The sequence below is a fragment of the Misgurnus anguillicaudatus genome, chromosome 5 (assembly GCF_027580225.2).
Source record: "Misgurnus anguillicaudatus chromosome 5, ASM2758022v2, whole genome shotgun sequence".
In the NCBI taxonomy this organism is placed as follows: domain Eukaryota; kingdom Metazoa; phylum Chordata; class Actinopteri; order Cypriniformes; family Cobitidae; genus Misgurnus; species Misgurnus anguillicaudatus.
In genome coordinates this window covers 9,407,876-9,428,854 of record NC_073341.2, presented here as the reverse complement: position 1 = coordinate 9,428,854, position 20,979 = coordinate 9,407,876, and the positions used below count along the sequence as shown (strand labels likewise).

Here is a 20,979-nt window from a genome sequence, read left to right as displayed (position 1 = left end):
GCTCATCTGGAGGCTCGTCGTCCTCTACGGGGTCTCGACCTAACAAATGCTCACATTCGATAGCGTCTGGCACTTTGGAGAGGTGTTCTCTTCACTACTGAATTCTGGTTTTTACTGTACAGGGCAGATGGCAGACAGCGTGTATGGCATCTAGTGGGTGAGCGGTTTGCTGATGTCAACGTTGTGGATTGAGTGGCCCATAGTGTCATTGTTGTGCCATTCATCCATGACCATCACCTCATGTTGCAAGGATCTGTACACAAATCCTGGAAGCTGAAAACCAGTTCCAGTTCTTGCTTGGCCAGCAGACTCACCGTACATGTCACCTATTGAGCATGTTTGGGATGCTCTGGATGGACGTACACAACAGTGTGTTCCAGTTCCTGCCAAAATCTAGCAACTTCACACAGCCATTGAAGAGGAGTGGACCAACATTCCACAGGCCACAATCAACAACCTGATCAACTTTATGTGAAAGAGGTGTGTTGCACTGTGTGAGGCAAATGGTTTTAACCTAAAACTGCCCATTTAGAGTAGCCTATTATAGTGGTCGGCCTAAGGCACACCTGTGCAATAATCATCCAGTCTAATCAGCATCTTGATATGCTACACCTGTGAGGTGGATGGATTATTTTGAAAAAGGAAAAGTACTCACTAACACAGATTAAGGCTTTGTCCACACGAAGCCGGTGCATTCCCTATCAGATAATTTTTTTTCCTTGTTCTAAAATTTTTTTCCATAAACACAAAACCACTAAAACCGACTGAAAGCGGTGTAGTATATATGCCGGACCAGTATGGGGCGCTGTAATTCTGCCACAGATATACACTATACACGAAGAAGACGACTTTGAGCATGCGCATAACCAACGTATGGTGTTGTCCATTATCGCTTGTTGCTCACCACAATTGCATAGAAGCAATAGATTTTGCTGTAATAAAGCTAGTAGGCTTTAGTAGCTTCTGTAGCATGAACACAATCACGCAGTCCGCCGTTATTGTTGTTGCTGTTACGTGTGACGCTTCCGACACGTGATGTGATGACGTTTTCGCTTCACAAAATATACGGATTGGCTGTACAGACGAAACCGCAAGGGTGTCGATTTCAGATTTATGCACTTTAGGACCCGGTTTCAAAAAATTGCGGTTTCACTCTCTCAAAACGCCGGATCCGTGTGGACGAAACGGCAATACGATAACAAATTTATACGTATACAGTGATATGCGTCTCCGTGGGGACAGCCCCTTAGACAGATTTGTAAACAATATTTGAGATAAATAGGTCTTGTGTGTACATTGAAAAAGATCTTTGAGTTCAGCTCATGAAAAATGTTGATTTTATAATTTTGTTTGCAGTGTAAAAAGATACCTGTAACAACAACTAAATTTTGGATTCACATCGTTCGATAACGTTCAATAACATTATTTATTCTAATCTCTATAACTTTACATAGATCTTCCTGTTAATGTTTTATTGTTCATTGGCTGGGAAAAATTTCTCAATGTTATCTCAACAATATTGTTCCTCCGTACCTGTATTTATGTAGTTGTGATGTGTGGACTACGCTATTTCGCTTAACATTTAAAAAAAAAAACTTTCTAAATTTATCCTAATATAAAACGAGCCTTTATACAACAATTTTTGCCCAATGTATGTTCTGCGTAGTATTTAATTAAACTTTAGCTTCATTATACCAATTTAAACAGTAAAACAGCACAACTAAAGAAGAAATCAAACTAAAACTTTATTATGAGATCACAAATTCAGTAAGAAATCTACATAAAAAAAAATATTTTTCATGACAATGTTGAACTTCATGACCAGTGTTGGGGGTAACGCATTACAAGTAACGCACATTACTTAATAATATTACTTTTCTGAAGTAGCGAGTAAAGTAACGCATTACTTTATAAATGTACACATTAATATTTGAGTTACTTTTTTTTAAAGTAAAGCAAATTACTTTTCAGTGTAATTAATTCAATTTAAAAATAAAATGTACTGAATGAAACTGAACATATTATCGTAAAATTACGCACTCTTTGCGCCTTAGTGGGAACAGTTTGAGTCAGAAACGGAGATGGCAGGCCAGAGCTTGACATTTTTGCGATCATAAAAAACAGCTGCAAGACATCAAGCCTCAGCCAAGTAAGAAAAAGTAACGCAAAAGTAACTTAAAAGTAACGTAGCATTACTTTCCATGAAAAGTAACTAAGTAACGCAATTAGTTACTTTTTTGGGGAGTAACTAAATATTGTAATGCATTACTTTTAAAAGTAACTTTCCCCAACACTGTTCATGACAATATAGAAAACAATGTACAAGTAACAAGCTTACAGTAAATAAAAGATTGGAATGTGCCGTTATGAAATGAGTTACTGTGGAAATGACCATCACGGAAATGGTGACGCCTTTTGACCTGAATAATGCTCCTGTCTAGACATCCAGCTTCAAAACTTTATATTTCTTTCATCTTTTGTCTTAATGATTTTCTAAAGAGTTTTATCTCTAGCTCGACTAGTCAGCCATGACGCTAACAAAGCCACAATCGTGGGTTTGATTTACTGAGAAAGCACATAATAAAAATGCAAAGCCTAAGTCACTTTGAATAAAAGCTTCAGTAAAATGCATAAATGTACTGTAATATATTAGCTTATGTGTTGCTGTTTTAGTACAACTGCAAGGAAACTTCACCACCACGATACATCGATTTAAAGGCTTAATATCACAGATGTTCAGTACATTCAAGTTTCATCTAAAATCAGTACTAGTTAAAGAATGATCTGACCTTGCCTGTCTTGGTAACATATTAGATTCAGTTTCAGTTCAGAGGTGAATACTGTGTCGTGCAAATCCTTCATTGCACAATAGTATTAACCCAGCAAAAATGATCCATTGTTGCAGAAATTTTACTCTCCCGTCATATAAACATCTGTCGAGTGTCAGAACGGTCACTCCAGCCAACGAGGTTCAGCCGGGAGGAGTTTATCAGCAGGCACATTGTGTGATCTTGAGTTTGTGTTTGTTACATCCCAGCGAGTTCTGCTTGTTTCTCATCCTCAGATTCTGGCTGGTTGTCATCATCACCGTTATAATTGGCCATATCGTCCTCTAATTCCTGTCCGCCCTCTTGATTTTCATCTGTTAAGACACAGAAAAATATTTAAACTTGAAGACAAACGTTTGGTGTATGAATTTGCATCACAAACATGTTTACAGTGTATACACTATTAATTGATTCCTAGTATGCAGGTTGGCACCACCCTAAATAAATATTTATCCATCAGGCATAGTATGATCAAACAATATATGTGTTTAAACATTGTGCATGTATTTGAATGTCAACAATAATGTGGAGCAGCTAAAAAAGTTAACTGGGTTACACCCAATGCCACTATAGATGAAGCTTCTGTACCATCTTTGCTTTGTATAGACAATAATTGCTGTAACAAGATTCACATTGCTTTTAAATCTTCTGATGCATTCTCACAGGACCCTACATAGGATGTGTGGTATAGAAACTGGACGGATGTTTTAAAAAGCACCTTTAATCTTGGAGAGCTGTTTCTCTATCTCTCCATCATTGTCATACATAATAGCATTTTCATCCTTCCCCTCTTCAACTCGGACTTTTTCCTCGTCTTCTCCAATTACGATGTCGTCATTTTTCGGCTCAAGAATTCCTACTTCATCCACTAGAGTATCTATATAAAGACAAAACAAATAAGTGATGTGTGTTGCTTTAACAGCTTTAAATTCAATTAATTGATCCCCACCTCTCACTGCATCTGGGACGTTGTCATTGGCTGGTCTGTTAAGAGTCTCATTCTTATTTGCCGGTTTGGAGGTTGTGGGTGATTTGTTTATAATCACAGCAGCTGATGAGTAGAAAGTAGAATTGTTATTAAAACACAAACTGAGCAAACTTGTTTCAAATAAGTAATCTGGGTTGTTTAAAATGTAATTGTACAAACAGGGGTCAACAATAAAGGGCTCATTATAGTTGTGCGTAGGTTCCGTGTTAGTTTTACTTTTAGCGTCATCGTCCGCGTCAACGTGCAAACACACCCGCAGACCACTGGTAGGCAGTATCAATGCATGTTACAACAGTAGCAGCGTGACCATTAATGAAGAAGAAGGTTGGCAAGTTTAACCCACAAACGAAGAAGAAACAGCAACTTGTGTATGTTTTGAGATGACCAGCAGTGATGGAAGTAGATAAACGGCGAACAATGTTGCAGTTATAGTTAAATCACTCCTGAACTTGGTCCATCTTTGTTCTCACGGAAATACGAATGACGCAGTTTTTTTACCTGACGGGAGCAGTTCTAGTGGACCAATCACAACGTTTGCGTTCTGCGTAGAACTGACAAGCTCTTAAAGCCAGATTTATAGTCGTGCGTTAGCCCTACGCCGTAGGTTATCTGTAGCCTGTGCGTAGCTCCGCGTAGCCTGACGTGCACCTCGCAAAAATTGGGTCCACCAGAACTCAAACTGCAACAAAAGTCGCTGTTTATTTACTTCCATCATTGCTGATCTTCTCAAATCATACACAACAAGTTGCTGTTTCTTCTTCCTTTGTGGGTTAACTTGCCAAGCTGCTGCTTCTTTGACGGTCATGCTGCTACGGTGGTTACAAGCGTGGATACTGCCTACCAGCAGTTTGTGGGTGTGTTTGCACGTCGACGCAAAAGTAGAAATAAAAACCGACGCGGAAACTACGCCATAGGACATACACACAACTATAACGAGCCCTTAAAAATGTGGTGTGCAAGCTCTACGCCGTAGGACAACGACGCAAAGGTGTAAATGGAAGCCGATCGGGACCTATGCTGTCGCGGCTACGCCGTAGGACTAGGGATGGGCAATATAAACGATATGCAATATAAACGATAGAAAATTGGCATACGATAGAGATTTTAAATCTATTGCACTATCGCGATAATGCGTGTTGATGACACAATCTACCCGCGAACTTTAGAGCCACGAGCTGTAGCCGAATAAACATGAATGAAAGCGTCAGCGAAACAGAGGAACTCGTGAAAAAGACAGATGCAACATCTATTATTTGGATTTAAGCCGTCCAACAACAGCAGGAAAATATACTCTGTAGAGCAAGGGTGTCCAATACGGCAATGCTGGTAGATTGCACATAAGTTAACTGCTGCTCCACACGCGAAATTGGCATTATGGTCTAGTAATTGTGAAACATGCAGTATATTCCTCACAAGCATTTAAAGTGTTTAGTGTTATGAAAATAATCAACTGTGTTTTTAGCAGATAGATCTTGTCGGCTTTATCATTTTAAAAGTAGATCACCACAAAAAAAGTCAGGACACCCCTGCTGTAGAGTGTGTCAGGCAAAAGTTCCAGCTAAGAGAGGTAACAAGACTAATCTGGGCATAACGGTTTACTTTTACTTACTTTTTTAGCAGTTTGGCATTTCTAAGGGTCTATATAACCTGTTCTGAAATGAGTCTATTGAAATTATTATATCGCAATACATATCGCTATCGCAAGAGGCTGCAATGTATAACGCAATATGGATTTTAGGCCATATCGCCCATCCCTACGTAGGACCTACGCACAACTCTAACGAGCCCTTACGTCCTATGGCGTAGCCTCAATGATGTAGGCTACACGTCAGTTTTGATATATACTTTTGCGTTGTTGTCCACATTGACGTGCAACAACTAGGGGTGGGCAAAAAATTAATCTGGTTTTTTTTAATCTGGGTTTTTTACGTGGTCGATTCAAAATCGATTCTCAAAAGCCACAAATCGTTTTTTTTCCATATTTATTTCCGCAAACGTTGAACGTAAGATTAACGTTAATCTAATTACTAGTCTTCTCCACTAGACTGTTCTGACTCCTTTCAGCATACATTTTTCATCTTGCATCAAAATTGTATTGTATTTAACATAATTGTATGCATTTGAAAATTAGAGATGGGTTCTGTTTTAATGTACACAAGTGTATCTTGAATAAAAGAGTTTAATATACAGGTTCGTGGCTCTTAATTTCTTTTTATTAATTACCCTTGTAAATTTATGTTCACTGTTCTTTTTTTATAAATATAGTTTTTGTATAAAATCATTGATATATATTCATTGAGTTAAATCGAGAATCGAGTCTAAAAATAGTTCAAAGAAACGGAATCGAATCGATCTGATAGCTTGTGAATTGAAATTGAATCGATCTGGAACATCTGAAATGATACCCAGCCCTAGCAATAACACATGCAGCCCACTACTAGGCAGTATCCATGCGTGTTACCACAGTAGCAATATAACAGCCAAAGAAGCAGCAGCTTGGTGGGTAAAACCATAGACATTATATACGCAGCGCTTGCGGTCCGCGTAAAGCAAAATAAAAATTTTGGCGAGGTCATTCACAGTCTACGAAATCTACAGCGTAAATCTTACAAAAAATTAACTATACTTGAAGCTTTACTGTACAGTATACATACCATACATAGTAGGGATGTCGATTATTAAGAATGTTAATTTGAATAAAAATACGTCAATCAAATTACTTGATCTTAATTGTTATTACAGCAAAACAGAAAAAAATATAAGACTCGAAATACCATGCGCACATAGCAATAGAAACATCCATTACATTGTACTTTAACGCATTTAAAAAAAATTTTTGTTTACATTCAATCAAATTTTACCACTAATTTAGGAACTAATTTAAAGAATTGATTCAAACCTTTCTCGTTATTATCTTTGTTTTCATTCATCAGCTCTGACTCCACATCTGGCTGATTGTTCCAAAATTCTGCCTCATTTTTGTCTTGACGGTTTCCAGCAGGAAGCTCAGATTTGGGTTTTCCAAACAAAGACTTTTCTGAACCAGCGGCATTCTAAAGAAAAAGAAACATTTGTAAATATTTTACAGATTTTTTGGCACCCTAAAATGGTGCTGATGACAGATTCGGTTCTTGATTTAGTCTGTTGTTGTTACACAGAATCTTTAAATAACATTCAACGATCTGGATGGTTTTTGTACCTCTGGAACGACATGCGCAGGTTCCTTTTCAGCCGTTAGTTTTTCCAGTTCTGCATCCTCAGTTTTCTCACCGCATTTCTCTTTAATGCTCTCAATTTGTTTGTTACACTGAGTCCTGCACAATTTCCATACACAAAGCCATTATATATATTGTTCATTAGCATAATAAAGTAGTATCGAGTATTCGATATGGACCTACGTTAAAGTGTCTGAGTTGCTTTGACAGGACTTCAGCTCATTCTGCACCTTACCGAGATCCTCCAATAATGACTTCATATGTTCTAAAGTAAATCAACGATATGCATCATTCAGAAGATATCGGGATAATAAAATGTACAAACATTAGGTAGAAAGAGACTTACCCTTCATCTCCTGCATCATATTAGCAGTGGAGGAAATGTTGTGCTTCAGAGTTTCCTATAAAAGAGAACACTTAAACTTTAGAGATCAGACAGTCAAAAAAAAAACAGTTTGTGAAAACTTGCTCCAGGACTCAGTTGTAACCGAAAATGTATTTTTGGTAGGATTGACCAGCAACCTTTGGTCACAGCTATAAAAGCAGCACAAAGAGAGCACCATGATTTGTGGATCTAGTAAGCATTATTTAAACATTTATGCATTTGAAAATTAAAAAGAAATCTGTTTTTGTGGTCCAGGGTCATATATTGTTTATCAGATGTTCACAATGTGATCACAAACACTCGCCTAAAGGATTATTAGGAACACCTGTTAAATTTCTCACTCCCTTAGTGCCAATTGGGCATCGTTTAAATGCCACGGCCTACCTGAGCATTGTTTCTGACCATGTCCATCCCTTTATGACCACCTTGTACCCATCCTCAGATGGCTTATTCCAGCAGGATAATGCACCATGTCACAAATCTCAATCAATCAATGAGCTGATCTCTGCACTAAATGGCAGTGTCGTGGTTGGATAGTGCAGATTAAGGGGCGGTATTATCCCCTTCTGACATCACAAGGATAGCCAAATTTCAATGAGCTATTTTTCACATGCTTGCAGAGAATGGTTTAACAAAAACTAAGTTACTGGGTTGATCTTTTTCACATTTTTTAGGTTGATAGAATCACTGGGGATGCAATTATAGCACTTAAACATGGAAAAAGTTACATTTTCATGAATTGTCCCCTTTAAAGTAGAGCCCTATCCCGTCTCTACCTTCTCTTGGATCCAGTTGTTCAGTGCTGTATCCTGTTGTCTACGTTGTGTATCCTTTATTATCTCCATCTTCTCATTCTGTATGCGCATCTCGTCCTCCGCCTTCATCTTACTCCGCAGCTCACTATCTCTTTCTGCAGTCAGCAACCTCATGTGATCCTCCAGCTCCAATATCTTGCTCTAGGGAATGAAAAACGTATTCATGTATTTCTAGACATATAATATAATGAAATCCATACATTTGTCAATTTATAATCTAATGATGCGATTAGGAGCATCAACGTTAGATTTTCCATTAATTTGATGTTAGTATTAAAGATATGAAGATTATTTTGAAATAATGTTCTTTAGATTACACAGGCTGATTTTATGTAACAGTAAATGACAAAAAAATATTTTAATAATTTACGGACAGAGCATCTTTCTACCTGTAGCTCAATGTTTCTTGAGTTTGAGACCCAATAGTTGAAGCCAAGCAGAAGAACGCAGGCGATGAGAGCAGCCATGAGCAAAGACGGAGAACGACCGCCACGCCGACCGTTCCCGAGTGCACCCATAATAATGCCGTATCACAGCTTCAAGAACACCCTAGAGATGGATCTATGAAATAAAAAGAGAGCAAACTTTATCACAACAGAAAAACTAATACAGAAGAAAGTTTTACATAGACCAGCAGTAAAAATATACAATTTCAATCAATACAGAAGACAGCTACTATTTTGCCAAGATCAGCTATAAAGTGTACCACATCCTGGTACTGTATGGAGTAGCCAAACGACCAAAATTCACATTAGCCAAACGACCATTACATACTTGGGTGGGGTAACGTTACGCATAGTGCGAGTACGCCCTGAGTATTTACCTAAAATGCCTGAGGAGGTTCAAAAATACATGACAAGACATATGACATCATTCATTCATACATACATACAGAATCTATACAGATAATTTCAATTCTCAAAAACTGTCATTGTTTTGGGTTTGGGTCAGGGAACTGGGATGGCCATGGCAGGACATGTATATTGTATATATACATATATAATATCTGATGAGCACACATGGGAGTATGGCCATTCAGGAACTACACAACATTTTATAAACAATATTGACTTAATTTACTTCCTCTGGACACTTCATTTTATATTTGCATTACCAAACGATTCTTATGGGAAGTTTACAAAACAAATACAACGTGATTCCAATGATAATCCTGATCGTGAATCAGATACTGAAGTGTTACTACGCTTCACAAAACGTTATTATATTTTAGGGTACGATGGGATAAAGAGAAACGAAATAAATATACGTTTAAGACAAATTCACAAGGTTGTTTGTTTATCTACATGCAAATGCACCGAGCAGGAAACTGCTTTTGTCTTGGTAACGTTAGCATATCTGCTAGCACAACTACGAAACATAAATCATTACGATTTATTCTTACTTACAGATTAACAGTTTGTATTATTTTAAAATTTCCCTTACCAGAATAAAACGAAAGAGGTCACGTCATGTAAAAGCAAGAAGCATGTGCATATCGACGCTCGTTATGGTTGTTCCGGTATAAAACTAAATAAACCTTCAACCCTCTGAAGAAACAGCGATTGCTTCTCAGTGAATTCTACAACGCGCATGCGCGCAAGAGACGTCTTCTTAAAGGTGCTATACACAGGTGAAGGGCATTTAAAAATATATATATAATTTTACCATATTGAAATGCATGCATGTGTAATAATGCGTTTATTATGACCTTTTTGAGTATTTATATATATATAAACTGCAAATGTTGCATATTAAACAATGTTTATGAAAGCCTACTTGTAGTTTGCAAAAAGCCTCCTTTTAGGTCTTTAGCCGGTGTCTTTGTGCAAAATCCAAGCATACTTTTATGTGTTTTGCACTGAATAGAGAAGTCCGGATCAGTGGAGGGTTGCAGTGATGGTTGTCCATCTGGAATTTTGTCCCATCTCCATGCAGGATCTCAGGTTTTTGGTAACCTTTCAAGGCCCTTCTCACCTGATTGCTCCATTTCTTAAGCCATTTAGGTTCCTAAAAGCACACACAGTCCAGCAGAAATTGTTGGTAGCCTTCTCCAAATCATGATCTTGCAACAGTCATTGTCATTTACCATAGGTGGACTCCAATCAAAGTGTAGAAACATCTCTGCAACGATTAAGAAAAATGGGAGACACCTGAGCTAAATGTCATGTGTTGTTGCAAGGGGTCTGGATACTTATGCATGTGTGTATGCATATGTTTATAATATATATATATATATATATATATATATATATATATATATATATATATTTTTTCTTTTATGAAAAACAATAATTTTACCATACTGAAATGCACGCAAGTGTAATAATGCGTTTATTATGATAAATAAATAAATAAATAAAAAAATATATATATTGTGTGTATGTGTGTGTGTGTATATATTTATATGTATGTATATATAATTTTTTATTTAAATATATATTTATTTACATATATAATTATATATATAGTTATAAAAATTGTTTTGCCATTTCTAAAAATCTGTTTTCACTTTGTCATTATGGGGTACTGAGTGTAGATGAAAGAGAAAAAATGCATTTAAACAATTGTAGTATCAGGCTGTAACATAACAAAACTGTAAAAACTGTGAGGGGTCTGAATGTACTGTACTTATTTAGATTTAAAAGTGAACTTATTCAATAGTCAGATTGCCATTAAACAGACTACTATTATAGACAAATGTATGATGAGTAAAAACGTTCATTTAACAAGCCACAATAATAATAAAGGTAGTTAAATTTACAAAATATCAAGCTGTTCTGGTCAACAAAAAAATGTGAATTAATAAATGGGGAAAAAACAGAACATTTTTAAACATAAAAACTCGCTCTGACTCGACATTTATTATAAATAAAAATGAAAAAAAAAAAAAAAAAATCCTCAGAACACAGTGAATGTTTGGCTCTGCTTTCATTATAATGCTTCCAGTGTGCATAATGTAATTTCAATGTGGTTTAATTGTATTCAACTGTTTACCCAACAGTTATTACAAAAATCTGATACTGAAAATAGTGACAACTAGTCAAGTTCCCCCATAAAGCATTTCAAAATGAGTTCTTGTGTTATTCAAGATAATAATTACATTGTAGTACGATGGACAACAACTAAGGATACGATCATTTTGAAGGTTCTTGAGAGATTTGGTAGTTAGATGTTAAAACATTACTATGTTTAGCCATATTTCAGTGAAATTTGGGGACTTGGGGAAACTGGGGGTCTGTCGAAAAGAAATTCATCATCTCTAAGGTAACTTTATAAAATCAAATCAAATGTCATATAAACGGCATGCTTTTTACAACATATACTGAATCCCTGATTTTAGACACTTTACATTTTTTTTGACATACAGTACCTCTTATCTTATGTTAATGCATAAGAAGCCCAGCTAAAGTTTAAAATGTTAAAAGAAGCCATCAACATCAGTATTACATATGCTTATTTTTGATTGGAGAATGGGGCACAAAAATATACAGTTTCACAGCTCTTTAGGGGAAAGAACATTTTAATAAATGCAGTTTTTTATAAAAGTTTAAGTGCACATAAATAATGTATAATAAAGCAGAAACAAGATAGATTTTTTTCCCGTTTTATTAAAAAAAAACATTTTGTAGCATATTACATTAAAGTTCATATAATGTACATAATTTTTTTTTTAACAAACTTTGAATTATTAAAAAAAAATACTGTACTGCTCCGTTGCTCCATTTCATCTCAGAATCGCTTCTTTGCATTTTCCTCCTTGAAAACAAAAATGCCAGCATGAGCATTAAAGTTCACAAATTCTGCTTCTGAAATGAAAACTGAGATGGGGTTGGGTCTTTTGATTGATGTTACCGCCCAGGACTTCTATCATGCCATGACAAGCACCAATTCCATGTCTGGAAAACCTGCCAACAAGGTTTTAAATAGATAAGCCTTAGCAACTTGGCTCTTACCTTCACAGCTTTACCAAGCTCAACAAGTGTTTGCTCATAGTGAGGTTCCATGCTTTTAAGAGTTTCTGGTTGGACCATGTGCCTCTGTATACCAGGACTGCCAGCATCCAATACCATCTGTAAGAACCTCTTCTCCTAAAAAGTCAGAGTAAAGGTTTGCATATGCAATTCTTGTGAAGATAATACAGTAATAATGCAATAACCAAATCAAGGTTTTGCATAGAAGGAATGATTTATTGCGGTAAATCAAATGGGCTGATTGTGCGTTGGTAATACAATGCATAAGATAATGTTATTGCAGTTATGTTTGGTGTCTGATACAAAGGTTTACTTTATCAAGTTAAAATAATAAAAAACAAAGCCGTTTATTGATAACAATGAGTAAAAAATTCCTACCTGGACGTTTAAAAGGAAAGTGAAAGATAAGCCTGCTTTTCCTGCCCTTGCCGTTCGTCCCACCCTGCAAATAAAAACGCATTTAGAAAAACCAAGCAGCATTACATAAAATATGATTACAGTTCGAGTGTTACTAACAAGTAATGAACCCTGATATGAAGATAGATATTCCAAGCCAAAGGTAACCATAATAAAGACGAGATCTAGTTGCCTAGTTGAGATGACTTGCCTGTGAATGTATGTTCGGATGTATTGTGGAGCATCATAATTAATGACACATTTCACTCCGTTGATGTCGATGCCTCTTGCAGCAGCATCTGTGCTTATCAATCTAAGAAGATGTATATTAAACAAAACCATTCACCATAACTACAAAGAAAGAGTTAATGCTAAAGGAAAACGTACAGTGGGATCTTCCCATGCTCAAAGTCCTTAAGCGTTCTTTGTCGCTCGCTTGGGCTTAGTCTGGAAGAAAACTCTGCAACATCCACACCTCCAAATAGTTTTACGAGCATATAAAGTCTAAACGACAGAGAAAAAGATTAACAGATAAACAGTAAAAATACAAATGTAGCAGATGATTCGCCTTTTCCCAATTTTATAAAATAATCACATTGGTGCCAGTTTTATGATATTTTGTAAAAGTTCATCATAAATTCTCTGCAATTAAATCTTAGAAAAATAAAGCTACTAACCAACAGCACTATTGTATATTTCATGAAATGTATTATTTATTTATTTCCTGATCATGCATATCACATACCTGTGTGCCGTTTCCCTCGAGTTGGTGAAGCACAAAGCAGGACTGAACTTGAGCCGAAGCAGGAAGTGAAGGATTAATAGCGGTTTCTTGTTAAGGGTGCAGGGGACATAATACTCCTGTTTAAGATACCAGCACATATTAACCAGCATTTATGCATGTATGAATCATATTATTCATCAATTACTTATCGTTATTACACGATTCATTAGAATGCTTGATTCGGACTGACATTATATTTACAAATGATTAAACCAAATAGCGTGTTCATGACATGTGAACGTCTTATCTTAAAACCAAAAGAAAACGGGGTTTTCTAGCAGAAGGTCTGCATTTGTTAAAAATGAACAAATTAAAGATTTCAAATCAATATTTAAATCTTCTCTACCTTACTTATAAGGTAAAGAGCTGTGTAGAAGTGTGCTAATGTACAGGCAGCCGGTTGTTATCGTTAAATAAGCCTCTACATTATCTCTTACATGAAGGATATTAGTCATACAACCCTCCATTTGATCATATCTTACAGAGAGACTCTGAGGAAAGTGAAATGTCTCCTGGTTTTGTGTGGAGCTGTCTGTAGAGTTGTGTGTTGAACTGAAGAGTTGTGGCTGGTGCAGATCCAGCAGTTGTAGTTTCTCAGGGTTCTGGGTGAGAGTGGCAGAAAACAGCAACTTTTGCAACGGCATCTGGGGCGGAGACAAACTGCAACATACAGACATATATGAAAATAAACAAATGAATTTACGGTTCAAAAGTCTGTATTTATTTTGCTTTTTTCAGATTTATTTTGCATGTTCTTACCTCAACTTAGATGAATGAATACATCCCTATCTTTTTTCAATGCGTGCACTTAATCTTTGTACAGCGCGTCGTGAATGTGTTAGCATTTAGCCTAGCCCCATTCATTCCTATGGTTCCAAACAGGAATGAATTTAGAAGACACCAAACACTTCCATGTTTTCCCTATTTAAAGACTGTTACACAGTAGTTACATGAGTAAGTATGGTGGCACAAAATGATGATGTTACTGCGCTCCGAGGGGCAAAGTGCGGCAAACTAAGTACTCTTCCGCCATACAATATAGTTCTCACTTTTTATCTGCTTAAATAAATTGCCACGTTAAATTTTGTGCCACCATACTTACTCGTGTAACTACTCATGTAACAGTCTTTAAATAGGGAAAACATGGAAGTGTTTGGTGGCTTCTAAATTCATCCCTGTTTGGATCCTAAGGAATGAATGGGGCTAGGCTAAATGCTAACACATTCACGACGCGCTGTACAAAGATTAAGTGCACGCATTGAATAAAGATAGGTATGTATTAATTCATCTAAGTTGAGGTAAGAACATAGTAAAATATTGAAAAAACAGTTGTGTTTTCCTTTAATGCTTTTATATTTAATATTTTTGCATTTTTTAATTAAAACTTTAAATATCTTGTAAGTTGTAATTGAAGCAGGGAAATCTGACCATTACATTAACATGGTCAGCGTGACAATTCAGCCGAGGGGCAACCTTCCGATCTCTCTAATGAAGCCAACACGGAAGTGACTTAAACTGCAATTCATCGACTGGCCGCTTGAGGCTGGCTCCAAAAGGGAGTCAATTCCCATAGACTCCCATGTTAAAAATGGCCAATTTTACAGGAGAAAATAATATGTTTACAGCCTGGTACAAAAAGTGTTTTTGGCCTATATAGCTAATTTTGCCCTTCATTACAACTGTGAGGGGGGTGAATTTTTTTGTAACTCATCCGTTTAGATTATATTAAGCCTTAAACTTCTGCATAATTAAGGGCGTGGCCGCTTGAGTGTCGGTTGAACAGCCACTGCTGTCACTAGACTCGCGCTAGGCGGGCGTGGTTTCACCTCAGCTTCACCCATGTCCCGCCTCTTTACCCATTTTCGGTTTTCCGCGAGTAATTCGCGGGGACGCGCGGCCAAGATGGCGACGGCAGGCATCGCCTACTTTAAGCTTCAAAAGCGATGTGTGGTGAAATTGTGAATTGCAACTAACAGCCCCGTCCACAGCTCTTTTGAAACGCGTACGGTTGCCGCCACAGGACAAACACGTCATCGTCTTCCTCCGCGTTCCAGTTCGTTTTTTATGACCTTCCCTTGCTAACTTCCCTCTCGTTCACTCGGATGTACGTCGTTGCTTACATTGTATGAGTGCCCACTACTGCTGAAACACTTGAAGTAGGTTCAAATGGATCGCCCTAAGCCCTGAATCACATGGAAAGTGGAGATCGCCCCCTTCATCATTTGAACCGTGCAAAGCGCGAGCTGCTGAAGTGACGTCACAGTCGTGATGCATTGTGGGATATGAAGCTGCCTGAAATGTACATATGAAGTAGAGGTCAAAATCGAGGGAGCGAGGGTCTGTCCATATAAACTTCCCTCGTTCACTTGACGAAGTGGAACGCACTTCAAAATAGCTACAGGGATTCCCCGACGGGAAGTGTTTAGGGAAGTTCGCGAGTGCGTGTCTAAAACTGGAGTACCTTAGCAATGTCTGTGGTAACCGTGCTATAAGCGGATTAATTAACTCCAGTTCCTTTGAATTATTTAAAAATAATGCACACTTGGGTGTTACCAATCTATCTGATGTAAACGAAAGCTTTTTATTGCTATTATGAGTTATTGTAAAGGTTGGTGCTGACCAAGTGATTCCTTTCAGACTAGTAATACAACAGTCATATGGTTGCTCTATGACTCTGCGCTATTTCTCTTATAAATCAGACATGCACAACAAAAAGTGATTTACCGAAAGCAGTTTGAAAAGATTTGAATTGTTCGCTGACCAATGGTTAAGAGAAAAAGTGTTCAGGAATACTACAGATAGTACTTTTCCCCTAATTTTTAATTCAGGTCATCTTATATTTTTAAGCAGATTATGAAACCATAAACAAATAATTTCCCTCACAATATTTACCTTGCCACTGTGATTGGTCCAGGCAGTGTTCGTTTCAAGACTAACATCTGTTGGTCTCCTTGGATTTTGTACACCGCTTTAGTCACCTGGCTGAGCCAGGACTGATGCATGCTGTCAATCATCCTGTCAGCCTCATCAATGATCTACAACATTTAACAATTTATTAATACATTAAAGGCGGAGTCCACGATGTTTGAAAAACGCGTTGGAAAAGGAGACGGGCCGACTACCAAAACACACTTATAGCCAATAAAATCAAATCAAATGCCGGGTTGCGTAAGTGTGGGGCGGGTCTATCAACAGAAGGTCCAGATTCTATTGGGGTAGGGGCGTGTTTGTTTAAGTGATTTCAAATATCAACATTGGCTTTCAAACATCATGGACTCCGCCTTTAACTATTGGTGATTATTAGTTGATTATGCCTTAACTCAGCATTAGTTCATGTTTAAGTAAAATACATTTATGTCTTATGTCATTATGATTCATGAACCCTTATTATAAAGTGTTACCATTTAAGCTGTTGTTCACTGTTATTCACAGAAGAAAGTCACAAAGGTTTTATTTAACAGAGGTAAAGTTAAGTAAATGTTGATAGGATTTCATTTTTGGGATAACTAGTCCTTTCAATGCAAAAAAAAAACCCTGATTATTTTGATGAAATTAATTGGCTTTCAAACACAAATAGATTTGTATCTGATTTGTATAGATTGCATACTGAATTTAATTCAGAGTCTGTGCACTACTCTTTTTTTCTTGTAAGTAAAGTAATGAGGTAACATTACCTTTTCTGTTATTTAAAGTTATTCAAAGTATCATATGGTGCGACCGTCTGCCCATAACTGCTGTTTTGGAAATGTAAAAACTACTCTAAATTAATTCAAACTTATTTGATTATGATTTCCTAAATCGTGGTTGCATTTTTAAGGCGACAGCCTAACACAACATTCTTAATGTTTAAACAACCGCAACAGATATTATTGTACGCAGCTCACCAGAAACCGTAGGTGTTGTAGACTGAAGTTGTTGTTTTTGTTGATGTGATCCACCAGACGGCCTGGCGTGGCCACAACAATATCAGCCAAACTGCGGCAAACACCCCCTCTGCTTTTAGAAAGAGCCGCCTGCTCAGCAGCAAATGATTTCTGTCCTGTAATCATGACCACTTTCAGACCAGTGCCTTCAGCATATGAGCTAAACACCTTTGACACCTGCAAAACACGATATTACATACAGACATATGGATGATAAGCAATCACTATAGATGGATGAGGTGTATCAATTATATTGACAATTGTTACACATTACCTGCTGTGCCAACTCTTTGGTGGGCAGTACAGCCAGTGCACGAACCTCACAAACTACACGCTTAGACAGTGCCTAAAGGAAAAAAACACGTTCGGCCTTGTGTTTTTATCTCGGTCACATTGTTCTAATGATTTCTCCTATATGTCAGTAGCATGTGCTACAGGTTTGACTAATCCCGATATTTCAAGCACAGTCAAACACTAAAGACATGATGTCTACCTGTATAACGGGTATAACAAAGGCCAGTGTCTTTCCACTTCCTGTAGGTGCAGAAACACAGATATCTCTGGGACGGTAGCCACCTGGACCGACCAGCAGCTCGGAGCTCACACTGTTCAGAATTGCAGGTATGACCTCAGCTTGTACTGGAAAAGAAAATATTTACAGTGATTTCCGAACTACTACGCCTACTCCTATGTTAAACAAAATCTCTATTATTTTAGTGAATCTTACCTGGAAAAAAGTTCTGTATCCCATTGGCTTCCAGTTTCTTAAGCAGCATTGGACAGATGCCCGGCACCTCATTGACAGGGACAAGGTTACTCTTAATGTCCTTTTGAATGACACCAGGCTGTGACAACCACTGAGGCAAAACTCTTTTGACCTGTAGTTGCACAGAAAAATAATCTTTATCTTTTCTTTACTAAATAAAACATTCACTTTAATTTAAAATGTTGCGATTTTTTCTTCTCTACCTTTTGCATGGTCTTCTCTTCAAACCCTCCCAAGATATGGAAGCCGGTCTGGGAGGCAGCATTTTCGGCATGTGCCTGATCAATCTGAGTCTCCTTACTTTCCTCTAAGTCACCTTTAATAGTCTCGGTGATTTCTGCAGACTTCTCAGTATCTGATTCATCATCTCCTAAAATAAATAAATATGTATATTTTTTGCCATTCTTGCAATCCTGTTACTGAATTTTGGGACGAAGATTTAACACCCAAAACTGAAAAAAAAATAATTATGGGGTGGTTTCCTGGAAAGGGATTAGCTTAAACCAGGACTAGGCCTTAGTTTAATTAGGAAATATAATAGGGCTGGGTATCGATTCAGATGTTCCATATTGATTCGATTTCGATTCGCAAGCTATAAAATCGATTCGATATGGTTCTCGATTCGATTCTCTGATAGATTTTTATACTCGATTCAAATACTATATTCATAAAAAAAAAAAAACGTGAACATAAGTTTACTAGGGTTATCAATAAAAAGAAATTAAGAGCCACAAACATGTATATTAAACTCTTATTATAGGTACACTTGCCCAGCCCTAAAATATAACTAGTTTTGAAGGGACACTTCACCCATTTGCATTAAGCTTTGTATAGTTAGAACCCCAGTCATGTTTTTGAATGGTCATGCATAATTTTCTCAGTTGCCGCTGAGAAAGGAGAAATACAGATTTCAGTGTTGCATGTACAAATCATCATTTTGCATCATTGAAAGAAAGAAGCCCAATATCTTTGTTGAGGGGGTGAGACTACAAACACCCCTTTTTGAGCTTAAAATACCATCTAGATAATTCATTTATTATAACATGTTAACATTTACACTTTGTAGGTGTAAGCAAAAATGTGCTGTTTTTGGGTGTGTCCTTTAAAATGCAAATGAGTTGATCTCTGCACTAAATGGCAGTGCCATGGTTGGATAGTGCAGATTAAGGGGTGGTATTATCCCCTTCTGACATCACAAGGGGAGACAAATTTTGATGACCTAGTTTTTCACATGCTTGCAGAGAATGGTTTACCAAAACTAAGTTACTGTGTTGATCTTTTACACATATTCTGGGTTGATAGAAGCACTGAGGACCCAATTATAGCACTTAAACATGGAAAAAGTCAAATTTTCAAAATATGTCCCCTTTAAGTAGTTTTTACAAACATACCTTGCGAAAATCAGTACTGGTGTACATCTTGAGACAAAACAATGGGACTGATATCTGTTAAGATATGTCAGGGCATGGTGTTATTAAATTAAGGCAGCTCAAACGTACACTTTAGTCTGGGACTAGGATAAGCCCATCCGGGAAACCACTCCTATATGTGCTAAATATTATGTTTTTAGGATACAGAAATGAGCTGGGGAGTGTTGGGGGTCATACTAACATGTGGCTACTACTGTCTATGTCATTTTTATCACAAAAACAACATGATACAAGGATGCACCCCTTAACTGCCAAAATTGCTTTACACCCACTAAATCACCATGCATTTTTACTTTATTTCAATTAAACACACAGCATTAATGTTTTACCTGTATTTGGACTTGTATTATCAATCGATAATGTTTTACGTTTTTTCTTCTTCGTAGTTGAACTGACACCTTCATCAGTAGCCTCGGTTTCTTTGGCATTTCTTTTTTTCTTAGCTTTGAGTTGTTCTCCCTCAGTCTCTTGCTGATCAGGTTTTCTTTTCTTTTTCTTTGCTATATTATCTTGATGGTCATCATGTTTATCTGCTGTGTGTGAGATACTCTGTTGTTCTCGGGCTTTGGCTTGTTCCTGCAGTTTAGCCAGCAATGCTTTGGACCGAGACTCTCTGCTGGATTCACTGTCCTCCACCTCCCCTAAATATCTGTTCAACACATTAATACCCGATCAAAACATATCAATACTTCATAAAAGAACATATCAAATTGCAAAAAGCAGGTCCTCTGTACATAAGACAATTAACTTAGAAAATTAACTAAAAACATTCAATTAACGTAGTGCAGTATATTTTGTATATAAGGTAGAAATACATTTTCGTGAACACAGCAAGATAAAACCAATACAAACCGATTTATCGTGAAGAGTGCCATTGCAGACCCCTGGCCTTATAATCAATAACGAATATTAACTTATTTAATTAACACACATCACCAAGATATATTAGAACAGACAAATTTGTACTGTGGCTCTATGAAAATGAACCATGTGGGAAAAGTGTTGACAGTCGCGTACTGATGACGTAGAGACTTTGGCGTGCCGTGCGTGCGTGAATGGGGCACATACACATTTAATATAATCGTAAAACTGACAGATTACATTAGTATGAGTACACATTTTATTAAAAAAAAAATTAAAAAACATATCCCTTTTGTCTAAATATTTAGCAAAAGCTGAAAACTCTGTTTAGTGAATTAATTTGTTAAATTTTAGTTCATCGAAAAGCATCACTCGTTTTCTTTTCATCGCTGAATAAATGGGCCAATCACAGATAATTATGATAAAAATAAAATGTTTTTACATTTTAATATATGTTTGTGTCTCAATCCGAAGGCTGCATACTCCGGAGGTCGCATCTGCATACGTCATCACGTCTTATTTCAGAATATTAACGATTATAAAGTTGACTATTATCCTTAGGTAATTGTAAATCGTTGTAATATGTTTATAGGCTAATCTGCGAATGTAATGCTAAA

The 20,979-nt window shown here is 36.9% G+C and overlaps 2 protein-coding genes across 2 annotated transcripts; both read right to left on the bottom strand.

The window, feature by feature from the left end:
* Positions 1 to 1,725: 1,725 nt before the first annotated feature.
* On the bottom strand, positions 1,726 to 9,833 carry golm1 (golgi membrane protein 1). The gene is made up of 10 exons (XM_055168223.2): positions 9,675 to 9,833; positions 8,621 to 8,792; positions 8,193 to 8,372; positions 7,378 to 7,432; positions 7,215 to 7,296; positions 7,016 to 7,130; positions 6,716 to 6,869; positions 3,778 to 3,879; positions 3,547 to 3,705; positions 1,726 to 3,142 (listed from the first exon to the last, which is right to left on the bottom strand). The coding sequence occupies exons 2-10, from the start codon at positions 8,747 to 8,749 to the stop codon at positions 3,027 to 3,029; spliced, it is 1,092 nt and encodes a 363-aa protein (XP_055024198.2). The 5' UTR covers positions 8,750 to 8,792; positions 9,675 to 9,833; the 3' UTR covers positions 1,726 to 3,026.
* A 2,001-nt stretch (positions 9,834 to 11,834) lies between these two features.
* On the bottom strand, positions 11,835 to 20,549 carry ddx51 (DEAD (Asp-Glu-Ala-Asp) box polypeptide 51). Its single transcript, XM_055168218.2, has 15 exons — positions 20,354 to 20,549; positions 19,831 to 20,150; positions 18,275 to 18,441; positions 18,033 to 18,183; positions 17,799 to 17,944; positions 17,580 to 17,651; positions 17,267 to 17,482; positions 16,275 to 16,417; positions 13,865 to 14,042; positions 13,344 to 13,459; positions 12,986 to 13,102; positions 12,810 to 12,911; positions 12,581 to 12,644; positions 12,185 to 12,319; positions 11,835 to 11,987 (listed from the first exon to the last, which is right to left on the bottom strand). The coding sequence occupies exons 1-15, from the start codon at positions 20,374 to 20,376 to the stop codon at positions 11,961 to 11,963; spliced, it is 1,977 nt and encodes a 658-aa protein (XP_055024193.2). The 5' UTR covers positions 20,377 to 20,549; the 3' UTR covers positions 11,835 to 11,960.
* Positions 20,550 to 20,979: the final 430 nt, after the last annotated feature.

What these genes read in the sequence shown, in the direction of transcription:
- ddx51 (XM_055168218.2), bottom strand. Translation starts at nt 20,376, where the DNA reads ATGGCACTCTTCACGATAAATCG. An exon ending in CCAAAGAGTTGGCACAGCAG is followed by an intron (nt 17,483 to 17,579) that starts GTAATGTGTAAC and finishes CGTGTTTTGCAG; the next exon opens with GTGTCAAAGGTGTTTAGCTC. An exon ending in CTTTCCTTTTAAACGTCCAG is followed by an intron (nt 12,320 to 12,580) that starts GTAGGAATTTTT and finishes CTGACTTTTTAG; the next exon opens with GAGAAGAGGTTCTTACAGAT.
- golm1 (XM_055168223.2), bottom strand. Translation starts at nt 8,749, where the DNA reads ATGGGTGCACTCGGGAACGGTCGGCGTGGCGGTCGTTCTCCGTCTTTG. An exon ending in AGCAACTCAGACACTTTAAC is followed by an intron (nt 7,131 to 7,214) that starts GTAGGTCCATAT and finishes GAAATTGTGCAG; the next exon opens with GACTCAGTGTAACAAACAAA. An exon ending in CGTCCCAGATGCAGTGAGAG is followed by an intron (nt 3,706 to 3,777) that starts GTGGGGATCAAT and finishes GTCTTTATATAG; the next exon opens with ATACTCTAGTGGATGAAGTA.